Source organism: Myiozetetes cayanensis, unplaced genomic scaffold, assembly GCF_022539395.1.
Source record: "Myiozetetes cayanensis isolate MyiCay16 unplaced genomic scaffold, myiCay2020 scf9, whole genome shotgun sequence".
Taxonomy (NCBI): Eukaryota; Metazoa; Chordata; class Aves; order Passeriformes; family Tyrannidae; genus Myiozetetes; species Myiozetetes cayanensis.
The window spans coordinates 15,326,523-15,341,483 of NW_026088185.1; the positions used below are offsets into that span (position 1 = coordinate 15,326,523).

At 38.5% G+C, this 14,961-nt stretch overlaps 1 protein-coding gene across 1 annotated transcript; it reads right to left on the reverse strand.

The window, feature by feature from the left end:
- Nucleotides 1-995: 995 nt before the first annotated feature.
- Nucleotides 996-14,719, reverse strand: PLEKHA3 (pleckstrin homology domain containing A3). The gene is made up of 8 exons (XM_050339982.1): nt 14,568-14,719; nt 11,956-12,072; nt 10,428-10,583; nt 9,637-9,773; nt 8,450-8,614; nt 7,293-7,336; nt 6,637-6,752; nt 996-5,027 (listed from the first exon to the last, which is right to left on the reverse strand). Exons 1-8 carry the CDS (start codon nt 14,605-14,607, stop codon nt 4,900-4,902), a joined length of 903 nt encoding a protein of 300 aa, XP_050195939.1. The 5' UTR covers nt 14,608-14,719; the 3' UTR covers nt 996-4,899.
- Nucleotides 14,720-14,961: the final 242 nt, after the last annotated feature.

The window sequence follows — 14,961 nt, forward strand, 5'->3', positions numbered from 1 at the left end:
GAAACAACCTGGCCTCCAGTCGGCCTTGAAAAAAGTCACTTTAAAAAAAATTTTTCATCATAGGTTCTTCATTGACAAAGGATAAATTCTAGCATATATCTAAGCATTGTGGTGTTCTTATCCCTCTGTTATTTCCACACTTTCCTCTATACCCTCTATTTTTTTGGCATCTGCAACTAGTACAGACTAGTTGACCCTAACTGCCTGGACCTCCCATGGGTTTTTAAGGGCCTATGTCCCACCAGTTTTCCATTCCTCAAGTCAGCTGACATACCTGTAAGAAAGAGTAAAGCTTGCCTTTACATTTGGGCAGGGGGGATGAGGGGGTTTGGGTTGTGAATCACAAGTACCACACAGGCAGGTCCAAATTTCGTTATCTGTGGGAAAAAGAGTATCGAGGTCCAAGGTGTAACTCTGCTTCTAGAATTCACTCTGGTCTGTAGAAAAACCTTGAGAGAAAACACACTCAGAGCAATGCAACACTTCAGGGGCTGAAAATTCTCCTTAGTGTAGCAGGAGCATTAGTTAGCAGACACTATGCATCACTATGACTCCCAGCATACCATTACTACTAAGAAAAAATAAAAAAGGCTCAAAATTATCAGAAGTAGTAAAGCAGGTAGAATGTTTAAAAACCTAGTCCAAAAACTCACTATAGAAGCCAAATTCTTTTTTATAATTTCCTACAAACCTATATATTATCAAGCACTATCTATCCACATAATGCAGGAAAGCTAAGAATGACAGAAGGACTAAAGTAAAAATAAGGATTTCGGAAGACATAAGCTTTTGGGTCAGGACAAAATCCCAACTTTATGATTGTCAAGTAATGCAACCAGGAACATTTAGAAACAAAGATGAAAGAGTTTAAGAGTGCATGGTAATTCTTTCTTGGGGAGGAAAGTAAAAAAAAATAATAAAAATGAAGTAGAAAAGGCTGTTCATTCTAATCTTTAAACCATTCTAAGAAAAAAAAAGAAAACCAAACAACTCAGGAGAGTTTCCAATTCTCATTTCATTAGATATTTAAAAAAACCTCAACCAACAAAGTCAGTACAAGACACAAAAATACATAGGTACAGTCTTGTTTAACCAACAACTAACTCGTGTACACAGGTATGTAATAAAATTAACACTAAAAATCCTCTAGTTATTGGTCAATTGGTCACCGCAGAAGAAAGAAATAGTGACAGCCAGGATCTGCAGATGGACTCTTCACAAAGGCTACTGGAATCTCAGTCTTACATGGTCTCTTTTGAGTATTAGATATACTTACTTGATAGAGAGAAGCACACTGGTGTGGCAGTGTAAGCAAGTTCATTCTGTCAGTATCTCTCTGGTCCAACTCTGCACACTGCTTAAGCAAGCACACCTAACTTTAGGCAGATGAGTCACTTACATGACTAAAAATAGGATTTAAAATACAGGCTTTGCTGAAACACGGCTTTAATAGATAATGTTACAGGCCAACCAGCTGAGCCAGTGTTTTTCCACAAGACCACTAAGCGAATGCTAATACAGAGTGACATTGCTAAAGTCACAGCCTAGAGCTTCAATATTCCATTTCACGGAACACTTCCCTAAAGAATAACATTTTTTGAGACAATAGGTTAGGCAGTCTCTGAATGAAACAAATAAACATTTTTACTTCTTATATTCAGGTCAAATATTGGGACTTCTAATTTTACAAGTTGGTATTTGCTCTCTTTAAAGATTAAATCTATTGCAGAGTTAGTTAGAAAGTTAGAATATACTGCCACTGTTATGTCTATGAAGGCATTTGGTGTTCATGTTTCCTGGGTGTTGATGCATAACGAAAAACGTTTTAACAAAGCTCTGTGAGCTGCTGTATAAATCCTATTATAGAGCTAGACATTTTCTACTAACACTTCATATGTGGCAGCCTGAGAAAAATAACTGTGACAGTGGATAGCCATAATAACACTGAGAGATTCATTTTACCACATTCTAGTTAGTTTTCAGACACAGACATTTCCTTTATTCAGGTATTACACCCCTTTTAAAAGTTTCTAATATATACTGGCAGGAACAACAGCTATACTAGAATACTTAAACTGAGAGGGGCATAAAGAGCAAAATTTAGGTTTCTAATTTGTGCAAATAACCTTAATAGATACACAAATAGATTTCAATTTTTAAATAAATGAAGTAAAAAAATATATGCAGAAGCAACCTCTGAAGTATTCTTATCCCAAAGATTGCTTTCTCTGAGGAAAAAAAAGTTTAAAAAAGTGAAGCTGAATTATTATTTACAGTAAAGCCCCTGAACGTTGTAATCTCAGTATTCACAGCTCTCCAAATCACTGCATGCCTGAGCATTAATTCATTATACTGTAAGCTGGTAATTTCTAAGAATTCCATTTCTACTTATCTGAAGTTAGAAACTTTAGATATACAAATTAGAAGTTATCACTTTTCACCTAAATAGATATACTATGCTTATACTCTTTAAGTGATAAATACTATTTTAAAAAAATAATTTCCAACTGATCTCTTCAGAAGCACATGAGATCAAAACTAGAAGTTTTGATATTCTATATTGAAGTTCAGCTCTCATTCTCTACTATAAAGAGTGATACAATTAGGCATTCCTGATAAGCTCTCCCTAAACTTAGAAATGAAAATGTGAGAACATCCACATAAGTATCATTTCCAGAAATTACTTCCTAGCCCCAGATGCCTAAAGTATCACAGCATATCATCTTCACTGATTTCACTGAAATACATTTTAGAATGTTTGGCACAGTCATATCTAAAAAGCTGATTTAACCTTACCAGGAACATATCACATACATATATAAAGCTGAAATGATGGTTTTGGTGCCCTGGAGAAACCCAAAACAGTGCTGAAGTAATTACATGCAAATTTTGTGCTTGAATCTGATCACTACAACTTTCATATTATAGCAGTGTTTAAAACTGTTATTTACTACTACATGCACTGTCTCAGGTTTTTTGCACAACTTGAAGTCCAAACTCTTTTCTTCATAGTAGTTGAAATCCAAACAAAAAAATCTGTCAGTGTGACATATACTTACCACTATACAAGCTGGTAGAAACCTAAGTGAAATTTCAAAAAGCAGCTCTAAGACAGCATATTATTCAAGACAACACTCTCACTGCAATATGTAGTTTACTTCTCTGAACATCTTTTTTAATACCTTTTTTTTTTTTTTAACAATTGTCATGTCATACAGAATACATTAAAGCAAACATTCAGAAAAAATGTACAAGCATATGTGTGGCTGATATGCATATTATAGTTTGTATGAAAACTGACAGAACTGAGCACAAATGACTGCTCTGAGCTGGTATCCACAAATCCCTTCTACAAACCATTCCATCCCACTTGAACCCGGCATAATGGTTTATAAACTGGCATTTTATATGTGGGCAACAGCTCTTATGTTTTTCTCTAACATTTGGACCTATTTTGATTTAGATAAATCAACATTCCAAAAATTTGTAAGGAAAGCTCCCCTTCCCATCTCTCCTTTCCAGCCTGCTTCAAAACAACCAAATTATTTATATACACAAAAGGAAGACCAGTTAAACCAAATTAAAGAAGATCTGATTATAAAAACAGATTTTGGTATGTGCTTGAGTGCAAAAAACCCTGTACAACTTTTAGCAATTGTGTAAATCAAAAAGAGTAAATGGCTTGCTTAAAGTGCTCTACAGCTAAGACTTTATAGACCAAGTTTATCCCTAAACAAACACCCAAAATCCCCAAAAGCTTACAATGCTAACATTAACAACCTTCTGGACCAAAGTGCTAGTAGGCACTGTTATACTATATTACTAATTAATTATTAAGAGAGTCAGACTCTGACCTCGCTTACAATTAATGCAAATTTAAACTGATGTAACTGAGAGCAGAATCCATCTTCTGGTGTATACCATCCTCAAATGATATAAAAGAGTCACAAAAACAGAAGCTCCCTATTGTATAAATATGTCATAAATAAAACACGTAGAGATACAAATATTCATTACAACAGCAGCTTAAAACAGTCTAACATTTTAGCTCTTGCTTCTATAATACTTTGCTAAAAACACATCTTAAGTAGGCAGAGTAAATCTTAACGGTGCTGTATTAACTACTTGTGATACTACACACCCCAGAAACAATTTATGCACATTTTGAAGCCTTTAGTAGATCTTCAGATCTTTAGTACTGAAAGTAGGTAGAAATTTTTGATGCAAAAAAGAATAAATAAATAACAATTATTAAATATCCCATGTTTGGTACAAATACTTCATATTAAGTTATTTTTATACATTTGTTTAGAAAAATACACTAAATATTTCTACTTTCATTGGCTAAAAATAAGGACTGGATTATGTATATCCTTGTGTTTTTAAAGGCGGCAATGTCAATTACCGTCAAGCTGCTAGAACAGACCCATTAGTGCCCATTCCCACAGCCCTTACACTGGCAAAAAAAGCCATTGTGGGGCCAATCACAGCTCTGGGTGGATGACCTGGTACAAATGACCAAGAGGCCCATGGCACAAGTCCCATTTTCTCCAAAAAAATGAAAACTTTTTGCTGAAGTTTATAATGCATGTTTACTAACATATCAGTCAGACCTTCACACTTTTTAAAAAGAGCTACGTTTACAAATGTGGATGCTTATCTGTTAAAGCCATCATTTGTTCCAAAAAATGCACATTCAACCTGTGAAATATTAGGAAAATACTCTTGCAAATAAACTATATAAAGATAAAATACACTTCAAAGATAGTTTTTATGTTATTCTATAAAGTGCAGAGAAATCCTTCTAAAAAGGGAAATTACTACTTCCTATAACAACAGTATAATTACAGCAGCTTTTGCATAGCATTATTTATAGAAAATTTAATACTTTCAGTTGCTTCACGAGGAAAAGGATGAAAGAGTCTCTTCCAGTTCAGATCTTTCCTTTGACACTGATTTATTTTCTTCAGGAATGGTTGATGATACCAGATCTCCATTGACAGCACTTCTAGAACAGTGAGTAGATCCTATGAAGAGATTAGTAAGTATTTAATTTTCAACCCCCCAAAAATATCATGCAATCTGTCAATTATTCTATTTGCTATCTGTCCTATACATAAGGGATCAGAAGTGTAATTACTCTGGACTTGTCCTGAAAGATTTCCATCAATATCATGCCCAAGGATAATGAAAATGAAGACTCTTCAGACAGTATAAATCAAGTAATTTTTCCATATACAATGATTTTTTACATTATGAAAGACAGTAACCTGCGAGGTGCAGAGATATTCTTCATGAGGAATACATGAGGTTTTTTTTTAAAGAACTGATGCACTGACAAGCACTTAATGAAAATATTTTCTATAATTAAAATGAAATGGGTGACTTCCTGCAAGTTGGGTATTACTACGCTACGTGACAGGAAAGCAACAGAACTAAAATAACTGGCAGGTAGCAGAGGGAACTTATAAAACCGTGAAAGAAAACAAAAAACCAGAGGAGCTGAGGTAGAGACTAGAGTTGCATGGTAAGGAACCAAAAAGGACCTTTTATTAGCAGAAACTTGTAAGACAAAGCCTCTTCTCAGCAGTCCTAAGTCAGAGTGGGTAACCTACACCAGAAGGCCCCAGATGGTAAGAACAAAAGCTTTGTGTTACAGGAAGCCTGACTGACACACACCTACATTAGACATCAGACACAGAACAGGATCTAAACTAAGTTTATTAGCTTGAGATACATACTGGCATACCCTATGCTGGGGCAGATGAGTCAGGTGAAAGAGGCGGTCACCATGCAACATGTGAGTATCAAAACCGCAAGGAAATGGCACTGAAGTGTGAATACATGCTTCATGACAGAATGTAAAGCATTACTATCACTTCCTGCTCACACGGGCTTTCAATCATGCACAGGTCTCAGGCTTTTTAAATCCAAGTGAGGCACTAGGTATTCCAAAAGGAAGCAAGCCTAAACCAGGAGTAGTGAAGAAGAACTGGTCAAATTGAAGTCTGCCTGAGGAGTTACGATGGAGTCAAAATGACAGCAAGATTAAAAAAGAAAAATCCACAGAGGAACTGGCCACTAACTCAGACAGCCCATCTAATTAGGAGGGAAAAATATTCTGATCATGATCTTTATTAGTGACAATGCTGCATGCCTTCGGAACAGTGCTGTTCTCTACAAAAGGCAAGGAGCCACTGAAATGAACCATCTTCCCAAAATGCACTGGTGGAAACTACTGCCCACCACTCACAAGGGCCACAAAAAGGAGAATTTCTTTTGGGACAAGCAGGTGGCAAACAGCAGTATTCCACATCACTTACCATAACACCGTTCACAAAGACCCTATTAGCACAAACATCTCTTTTCTGATTACGTCTCTATTTTATCTTGCCAGTAGTCCCACTGATTTCAATATAACTACTCCAGCTGGTAAGATCCTTTTTAATATGGACGGAAGCCAGCACAAGCCAGCCAGCTAACAAACTATACAAGTGCCTTCATTAATAACAGAACCCAAACTTTAGGTAACTAATAATAAACTTGTTTCCTCGTGCTGATATCAGCGCTAGAACAGCTGCTACAAACAGGGGAATAAATTGTACAGAAAGAAAACTAAACGCCTTTCCAACTTACTCTGAGAATCTTCAGAAGGTGTATCACTGTAAGATTCTGTATCCGAGTATGTTCTTCTGCGTCGCTGAGAAAATCGGTGAACAGATGAACCTGGTTCTTTTACAGAGTGATTAATCCTTCAAAAAAAAAAAGATGTATTTTTTAAGTAAAATCTGTAACAACCCACACAAATTTAATATACTTTAAATCTGAAATAACTTTGGCACTTAGACTGTTAAGTATCAATGCTTTTCACTATACTAGACTAAAAAATGGCACCGTTAACAGTCTTAATTTCACAGTTGTAAAGCCTCAAAAGGGAAACAAAAAGGCAATATAATCTTTGCAGAAGAAAATAATGTGAGAATCTGAAATACTGAGCCAAAAAGAATATTTGCGATTCAAGCTCTAGGTCTAACTTCATGAACTTATCAGAATAAGTAATTTTCATAAAGTTTCTAGCAAGAAGAAATTTTTGTAGCGTATCAGAAACAGCAGACGCATTATTTGCTACTGACATTGATAATCTGCATCATTTGTTTTAAAAATTAGATCAATTTATGATTTTTAATTCTTTTTACCCAAGCAAATAATTCTCCCATTTTGATGTTAGTGCTATTAAGTTTAGGGAGGTCTTTTGAGACACAGGAAAAAAGCTTAATGAAACAGAAAATTACCTTTCTGAATAGCAAGGACCAGGGTGGCTAATGGAACGCTTCATCTAGAGGGAGAAAAAAAAAATTCCAGACAACAAACCACAACAAAATGCTACAAGCTACTTATAAGAATAATGTGCATATCTGCATTGTTCTCTATTTACAGTCTCTACAAAGAGAGAGGGTAATTTTTTTTTTATTAAAAGTAACTGTTCTTAGTTAAAAATCTGATTTAACTATATGAAAACAGATGGATTGCCATTAATATCAAAAGTTCTAGAACACTGACACAGGAAATAGCTTACTACAAAAAAATACCACCTCATTTCTGTGGAATTCATTCCCTCTTGCACTAAAGTTACTCACAGAGCCATGTTATTTTTTCTTTACCAATAGAAGCTTAAATTCCACATCACACAATAAGGCCAAATCCTGCCTCTAGATCCCTTGTGGTTTCTCTGATATCACTGCCAAATCTCTATGCATATCAAAGCAAGTTATTAATTTAAATCATAATGATCGGCTTTGTAAGTAAACTGATTAAAGATAAATAGACAAAAGATGCAAATGCAAAGAAAGAGATTCCCACAACAAAATTCCACGTTATAGCTCATCTTGGAATCCATACATACAACTGAGAAAACATTTCAGATGATTCCCTATACACTGTCCTTCTAAGGGAAATAATCAATAGTGAATAGTTATACAAGTAGTATTTTTACCATTATTTATCGTTTTTGTTAAATAAGGTCATAAAAGATTAATACAAACATCTTCAATTATATACAGTGAAATATATGCCATCTTGCTGAAGTGCTTCGAGTCAAGAAGCATTTAAACAGGAGGTGAGGTTATAACATTTTTAGGATCAGTGAAGAGTAGCACTCTGAAAAAAAACAGCTGGACTGAGGAAAAGTTAAACCTCATTCATTTACGAGATACCTCACCACAGGGGTTTGTATGATAAATTACTCTGATGATGTAAAGGCTAGTAAACAAAGACTGGGAATGGAAAATTACTGATTTATAGTTAGGACCAGTTCTGATTTATAAGAGAGTCAACATTTCAACTGTGGACACCATAGCACATGGCAATAGCATAGCCTTCTACCACTCCTCTCCCCAGTCCAATTAACAATATGACACTTAAAAAAGATAGTATTTCAAAATGTCTAAACCATTTGAATAGGTGATGGTGACACAGGAGAAACCAAGGGATCGGGATGAGGCAGTTGGAACATTTCTGGCTTAAACTTGGCATTAGCAATCTTCACACATTCTTCAAGTGTTGTGATAAATGTATTACATGTGGCACTAAGCAAGGAAGAGGCTTCATTCATGTTCTGAAAATAAATGAAAGCACACACATAAGCAAGAAAAAAAAGAAAATATGCAAATATAACTCTCTACCACCACCACCCCCCCACACACTACTTTCCCTCACTACTGCTAAGAACTTCCATTTCCTATTTTATTTAATTAAATGTGCACCTTAAAATGAGGCCAACTTAAGAAACAAATGTTACAGCATTGTAAATTCTTCCCAAAACTTGAATTTCTTTAGGGTACCAGCCAACAATTCCTTACTGCAAAGCAGGTCTCAGACTACCTTGTATCAGAAGATCACTTAGTGAAACAAATGAATTGCAGAAGGAAGCGTGAACAGTTTTAGCACTCCAGAGCCTGCAGGACAGTTTCACCTCCTGTAAACTGACAATTTGCTCTGCTGTGACAAAGCATCAACCCCTTGCTTTGCTCTAAGTGACCAATAACATTGTCCCCATACTGCTCAAGAGTGTAAGGACTGAAGCCATTCATAATTTCCAGTACCAACTTTCATTCAAAAGCAGAAATACAGTCTGGTATTGTACTAGTGCAATAGTAGTGTTCTAATATTGTACTTGTGCACATTCAGAGATACTTATCTGCACTGCAAGTTTCCAATACCTGTAACTGTAACACTAGCTTTCACTTATAAAAAAATGGAATACCTTCCTACACAAGAAAGTAAGAATGGGCAAAGAAGATTGTTTCACCTACACTGGCCAGAGATGCCAAACAAGACAAAATATTGCACTGATCATAAAACAGCTCTTCTGGTCTTTTAATAAAATGGTTTAGAAACATAACTGTTTCCTAAAACATGGTACAATTACATTTAAACATCCAGGTAGTTTACACACATAGATCACCATTAGTTATACTAATACACACAAGCACTCAAAAATTGCACTTAGGTTACGTCTCCCAACATTAGGGAGATTTTTGATGTCTTATGCCTTATGAAAAAGGCATAAGACATCAACAGTAACTTGAGCTGTATTATATAATTAGGTTTTCCAGTGACATTCTAGAAATTCTGTACCTCAATGCTGGGAGGAGAGCGAGCCTCATCACGGTGAACAAATTCTTGTATTGTATGAACTTGTTGCATTAAAAGATCACAGTAGAGACGAAGTTCGGACATTTTGGTTTTAAGAGATTCGCTGGTCTCACTTAATTCTATAAAAAACCAGGAAATATCAATTTATTGCATACAATGTATGTATATATTGTAATTTTAAGCACTTTTCATTTAAATACCAACTTAAAAATTCACTTGAATGTCCACTTAATTTTGAGGAAAATTGGATTCTGCAATGAGTCAAGAACTGTACCTGAAGTAGACAATACTTTCTACTTTTGGATAACTGCTGCTAATTTAATGACTATTATGAAAAAGGCATATTACCAATAAAAATGAAGTTGAAATCTTTCTTAGCTGCAATGTAATGTAGAAAAATTTACTGGATAAAATTTATACCCACCACAGTGGCTGGAAACAGTTACATTAAGCTATCCAAGAAAAATTATGGAAAAAATAATAGTAACTATAAAGAGTCAAAGCACCAGAAATGAAATGGCTTCACAACAGTTACAAACAGTATGTTTGTTCTTGTGGCAACAATACATTGCTGGTATTTCAGCTTCTTAAGAAGTCACCTCAATTGACCTCTTCTAACTCAAACACTGAGGGGGAATTTACCAGAGATGATTAGAAATAACAACAATTTATATTAAAAGACAGTAATAGTGACTTTGTACCACAATATTTGCACTATGATTATCTGAAAACAAGTACCTGAAAAAGTGATATACTCTAGGTAACACACATACCTTTTTCTTTTTTTGTTCTGGTATCTGCTAAACAGGCTTTTGCACTCCCCAGTGCTACCAGCCATCTTTGCCTTTCAGCTGCATTAACTGCTTTCATATAGAAATGCTGCTCCCCTGGGATGATTAGCTCCATTCTCGTGTTGTCTGTTGCATGAACTTGTGATAGAAGACAAAAAAAAATAATTTTGAAAAAAAATAATAACCTCAACTCAGTAACAATTATCTATTAAATACTTATCAAGATATTTTAAAATGTTTATGACAATCCCACAGTAATACAGTACATCACAATGCACCACTGCTAACTATGAAAAAGCCCACAGCCGCTCAACCTTTCTGCCCAGCACATCTTCCAGTCAAGAGACCTGACACTGAGCAGTGGCCAGACTCCAGTACGAGGGGGTTCCCTTTCTACATTAATAGTATACTGTGTATGAGTCTGTAATAACTGCTGTATTCCACACCTGGTCTAAATGTGGCATACTGAAGAGCTTTGTTGCAGTGACAGGTATTAACAGGGGACCAGATAAAAACTGAAATAATCTCTCTTCTAGATGAAATCTGGTCTGAGGTAGAAGAGCCAAGAACTGAGGTGGACTTCGTTTCCAGTCTATTATATGCTACATTTTTAACTGAATACTCTGATAAGTTTCATGTTATTAACCACAGTTCCTTCAGATCTAGTCCCCACTAGTCATGGATGCAGGAGACTGCTCCAAATCCAGACTTCAACTATTATCTTTCCTTCACCAAAGGAACAAGATGACAAGCAAAACGAACAACTGAAATGGTCAAAAAAAAAAATTAACTTCCCCACTTTACACTACTGATTTCATCTACACCAAGGAAACATTAACAAAAAGGAGGTACCATATGAAAAATACTTGGTGGTCCACGTAAAAAAAGTTCCATTTTTTAATATATAAGTACCCACATCACAAGCCCAGTTATCTGCAGAGATTTGAAAAGAGGTCAACAGTTACAGCAGTGAAGAATTAGACAACGCTTTGCTATTAGCCAAGGAGGCTGACATAAGCTTAGACTACACTACAAGCTAAACTCACAGTTTGGCACAAACAGTTCATGTACTAACTCAAATACTGCCATCACCTGTGCCCATAGGCAGCTGCTAACAGTGACAAAAGTAAAAACGACTCAGGAAAACAAAGGACTAAACATCTCTGGTTTATGAATCTCCCCTTTTGGGTAACTGCTGCTGCTCTTCTGGAAAACCAGCATCCATGATTCAGTCTCTATCCATAGCTACAAGAGGGAAAAGCAGTAGAACTAGCTGAGGTAACTTCAGGCATGGGCCACATGTACACAACTATTTAAAACAAAAAGTAATATATGGTGGGTTCTAAATCTCAAAACAGAGCTCTATTCACATTCATTTTTATTTGTGAACTATGAAGCACCACAAGATAAACAAAAAAGAGGAAGAAAACCTTGCAAAAATGTATGTTGAGTGACCTTTTCTATTTCCCTGGCAGCTAAAATTTCCTCAAGCAGAACTATTAATTCTTACCTTTTATTTCACACACAGCCATCTTTATACTTCCTTTGCTGCCTTTGCAAACATCATCCTGGGAGTCATAGTATGACAATATCCCATTGTCTAAAACAAACCACCGAGGCTGCCACCCTAGCAAGATCAAAAACATGAAAAGGGAAGTTTAGTCTAATTACTAAATTGTAAATCAAATTCATCTGTTTAGCTGCTAAAACTTTTATTAAAGAGGCAAACAATAAATTATCTTTGTAACACACCAGGAAATAGACAATCCATGCAGTCTGAAGACCAGAGCTGCTCTATAACCAGACTAATGTTATATGGATATTTCACTCCCATTCTTTTTGGATGCAAAATTACCAGTATTTTTTTCACTATAATCCATTCTAAAGAAAAATTAAATTTTAATTTAGCCACCAAGGAATCCTGTTTTGAAGATTCATAAATTACATACCTCTGAAAAACTATTCTCATTCAAGTATATTTTTCAGGCAGACTTATCTTAAGATTGTAGGAACTTCTTCATAAGATACAAATAAATTACTGACATCACCAACAGCTATGCTACAGTCTCCTCTGCTTACTGGATTTCCGTGAAAACTTTGTATTTCATACTTAAGTATTAACATGACATTTTCTGTCAAAGTAGTCCAGTTCCATTGCCCAACAACAATCATATGTCAGGCACTGTGTATAGAACTCAGGGCTTATTCTCCTAGGTTCATTTGTGAGGACAGTATATACCAGCTCCTCTACTAATGTTTTCACCAGCTATGCATTAGCAAAATTATATAACGATCTCTGACTTCACTACATCTACAAAAGAGAGCAATTTATGCATAGACACAAATATCTTTGAGCACTCTATGTAGCATTATGCCACACAGTAAATTACTGTTAGGGGCCTTCTTGGATTAAAGTATATTATCATGCCTTTTTTTTTTTTTTCTATTTCATAAAACTCAATACTCACTGGAACAGATGCCCTAATTTCTAATACAACTAAATGTAAACCATTTTGCCTAGTAAATCACCTTTCTTTCTAAAAATAACATTGCACTACAATACTCCAGTAAAGCATAACAATTATACGGGCCCATTACAGTCTGGGTCAGCTGTACAACAGGAGCAGATTGTCCCTCTATTTTACAACTCCACACCAAAATTTAACTTCCTACTTCGCTTAGGGTTTGGAATGGCAACAACAGTGTGGCCAAGAACTCAATGCATTTGATGATATGGTGGTGTGGTCCACGGTACTTCCCAATTGCCATCCCAAGAGAGCAAGCTGCAGCCATCCAGCAACAGTGTACTTTAACACAGGAGGCTTAATCAGGTAACAAACTCCAGAAATCAGCTAAAGGTTTCATATTATTCACATTCTTATAATGCTATCATGATAGAATCATTTAAGGTTGGAAAAGACCTCCAAGATCAAGTCCAACCTTTGACCTTGTCAACTACACCATGGCACTAAGTGCCATGTCCAGTTGTTTCTTGGACACCTCCAAGGATGTTGACTCCACCACTGCCCTGGTGAGCCCATTCCAGTGCCTGACAATCCTTTCAGTGAAGAAATTCCTTCTTTCAGAGAGTTGCATAGAGTGATATGGTTACCCCTGAGCCTCTTCTCCAGGCTAAGCCCCCTCCCCAGTTCCCTCAGCTCATCCTCATCACTTATTTGCTGGACCCTTCCCCAGCTCCATTGCCCTTTTCTGGATGTGCTCCAGCACAGGTGTCATTACAAGCTGTAACGCTAATTGAAAAAGTGCCCCATTTATCACCGCTCCGTGATAAAGAAATAATAACAGGTAATTGTTTTCATTTTTTTATTTACTAGCAGTAACAGTAAGCATATATCTCTTTTTAAATGCAGAGTGGTAACTAAAAAGCAGATCCACAAGAACCAGAGGGTAAAGAAGATACTGCCAAGTACGGTATGTGATCCAGCACTGATCTGCTCTGGAGAGACAATCAGTCCTCTCAGTGTCAGAGGACCGATCTGTTTCACCCTGACAGCACTGCCTGTCCACTACCTGCTCCAGAGGGAGATGGTGTCTCTATCACAGCACAGGACCAGCCAAACAAAACCAGAGCTTTACTGGCAAATGCTCGCATTTGGTGTATTTTTCGTCTGCAGCACTTCTAAAAAATGGATTTTGTGAAACTGAAGTTTATCATGTTTTACAGGCTGGGATACAGGAGCTCCCTACAGCCTATCCTGCTGAGAGCAAGGTGCAATCCAGGCCGCGAGAGGGACTCGTCCAGGCCGTTCCCGGAGGAGGGCCGAAGCCCGGGCGCCCCTTGCCCGGGGGGGGATACCGGGGCCGAGCGGTGCCCGCAGGGAGGGCCCGGCCCAGCCCGGCCGCACGCAGAGAGCGCTGGCACCACCGCCAGGCGCGGCCCCCGGCCCAGGCACGGAGCCGGCTCCAGCCGCCTCAGGGCCGCCCGCCGGGGCTCCGAGCACGAACGGCGAGCGACGTCTCAGCCAGCGCGTTGCCAACAGCTCCGGCCGCCCGCGGGACCCCCCGAGGCAGCGGCAGCGGCGCGCACGGACCAGGCCGAACTCCCCCGGCGCCGCGGGCCCCTCACCCGCACCCAAAACCCAACGCCCGGCCCCTGCCTACCCGCCAGGTAGTTGGTCCACTTGTACAGGACCCCCTCCATCGCTCAGAGCCCGGCGCCGGGCCGCATCCTCCTGCTCCGCCGCGGGGAACGGGCGGCCGCGGCCGCCGCGGGGATGGCGCTCCCCTGCCGGCCCCGCCGCCGCCTCCCCCGCGCGGAGGCGGAGCCGCTCAGCTCAGGCGCGGCGGCCGCGGCGGCCCCGGCGGCGCCGCCCGCCCCGCGGGGCGCTCTGCATCCCCCCGCGCCCGGCCCGCCACCCCGCGGGCGCTTCCGACGTCCCTTCCACTTCCTGCGCGGAGGGGGCGGCCCGAAGAACCGCCCGCCCCGCGGCTGCTGCTGGGGCCGCCTCGTCCCCGCGGCCGGGCCGGCCGAGGCAGAGCGGCGGCGCAGGCTCGG

Coding starts and splice junctions, on each gene's coding strand:
- PLEKHA3 (XM_050339982.1), bottom strand. CDS start 14,607: ATGGAGGGGGTCCTGTACAAGTGGACCAACTACCTGGCGG. Junction 6,753..7,292: donor GGTCCTTGCTATTCAGAAAG/GTAATTTTCTGT, acceptor TTTTTTTTGAAG/GATTAATCACTCTGTAAAAG. Junction 5,028..6,636: donor ACCTTCTGAAGATTCTCAGA/GTAAGTTGGAAA, acceptor ATCTCTTCATAG/GATCTACTCACTGTTCTAGA.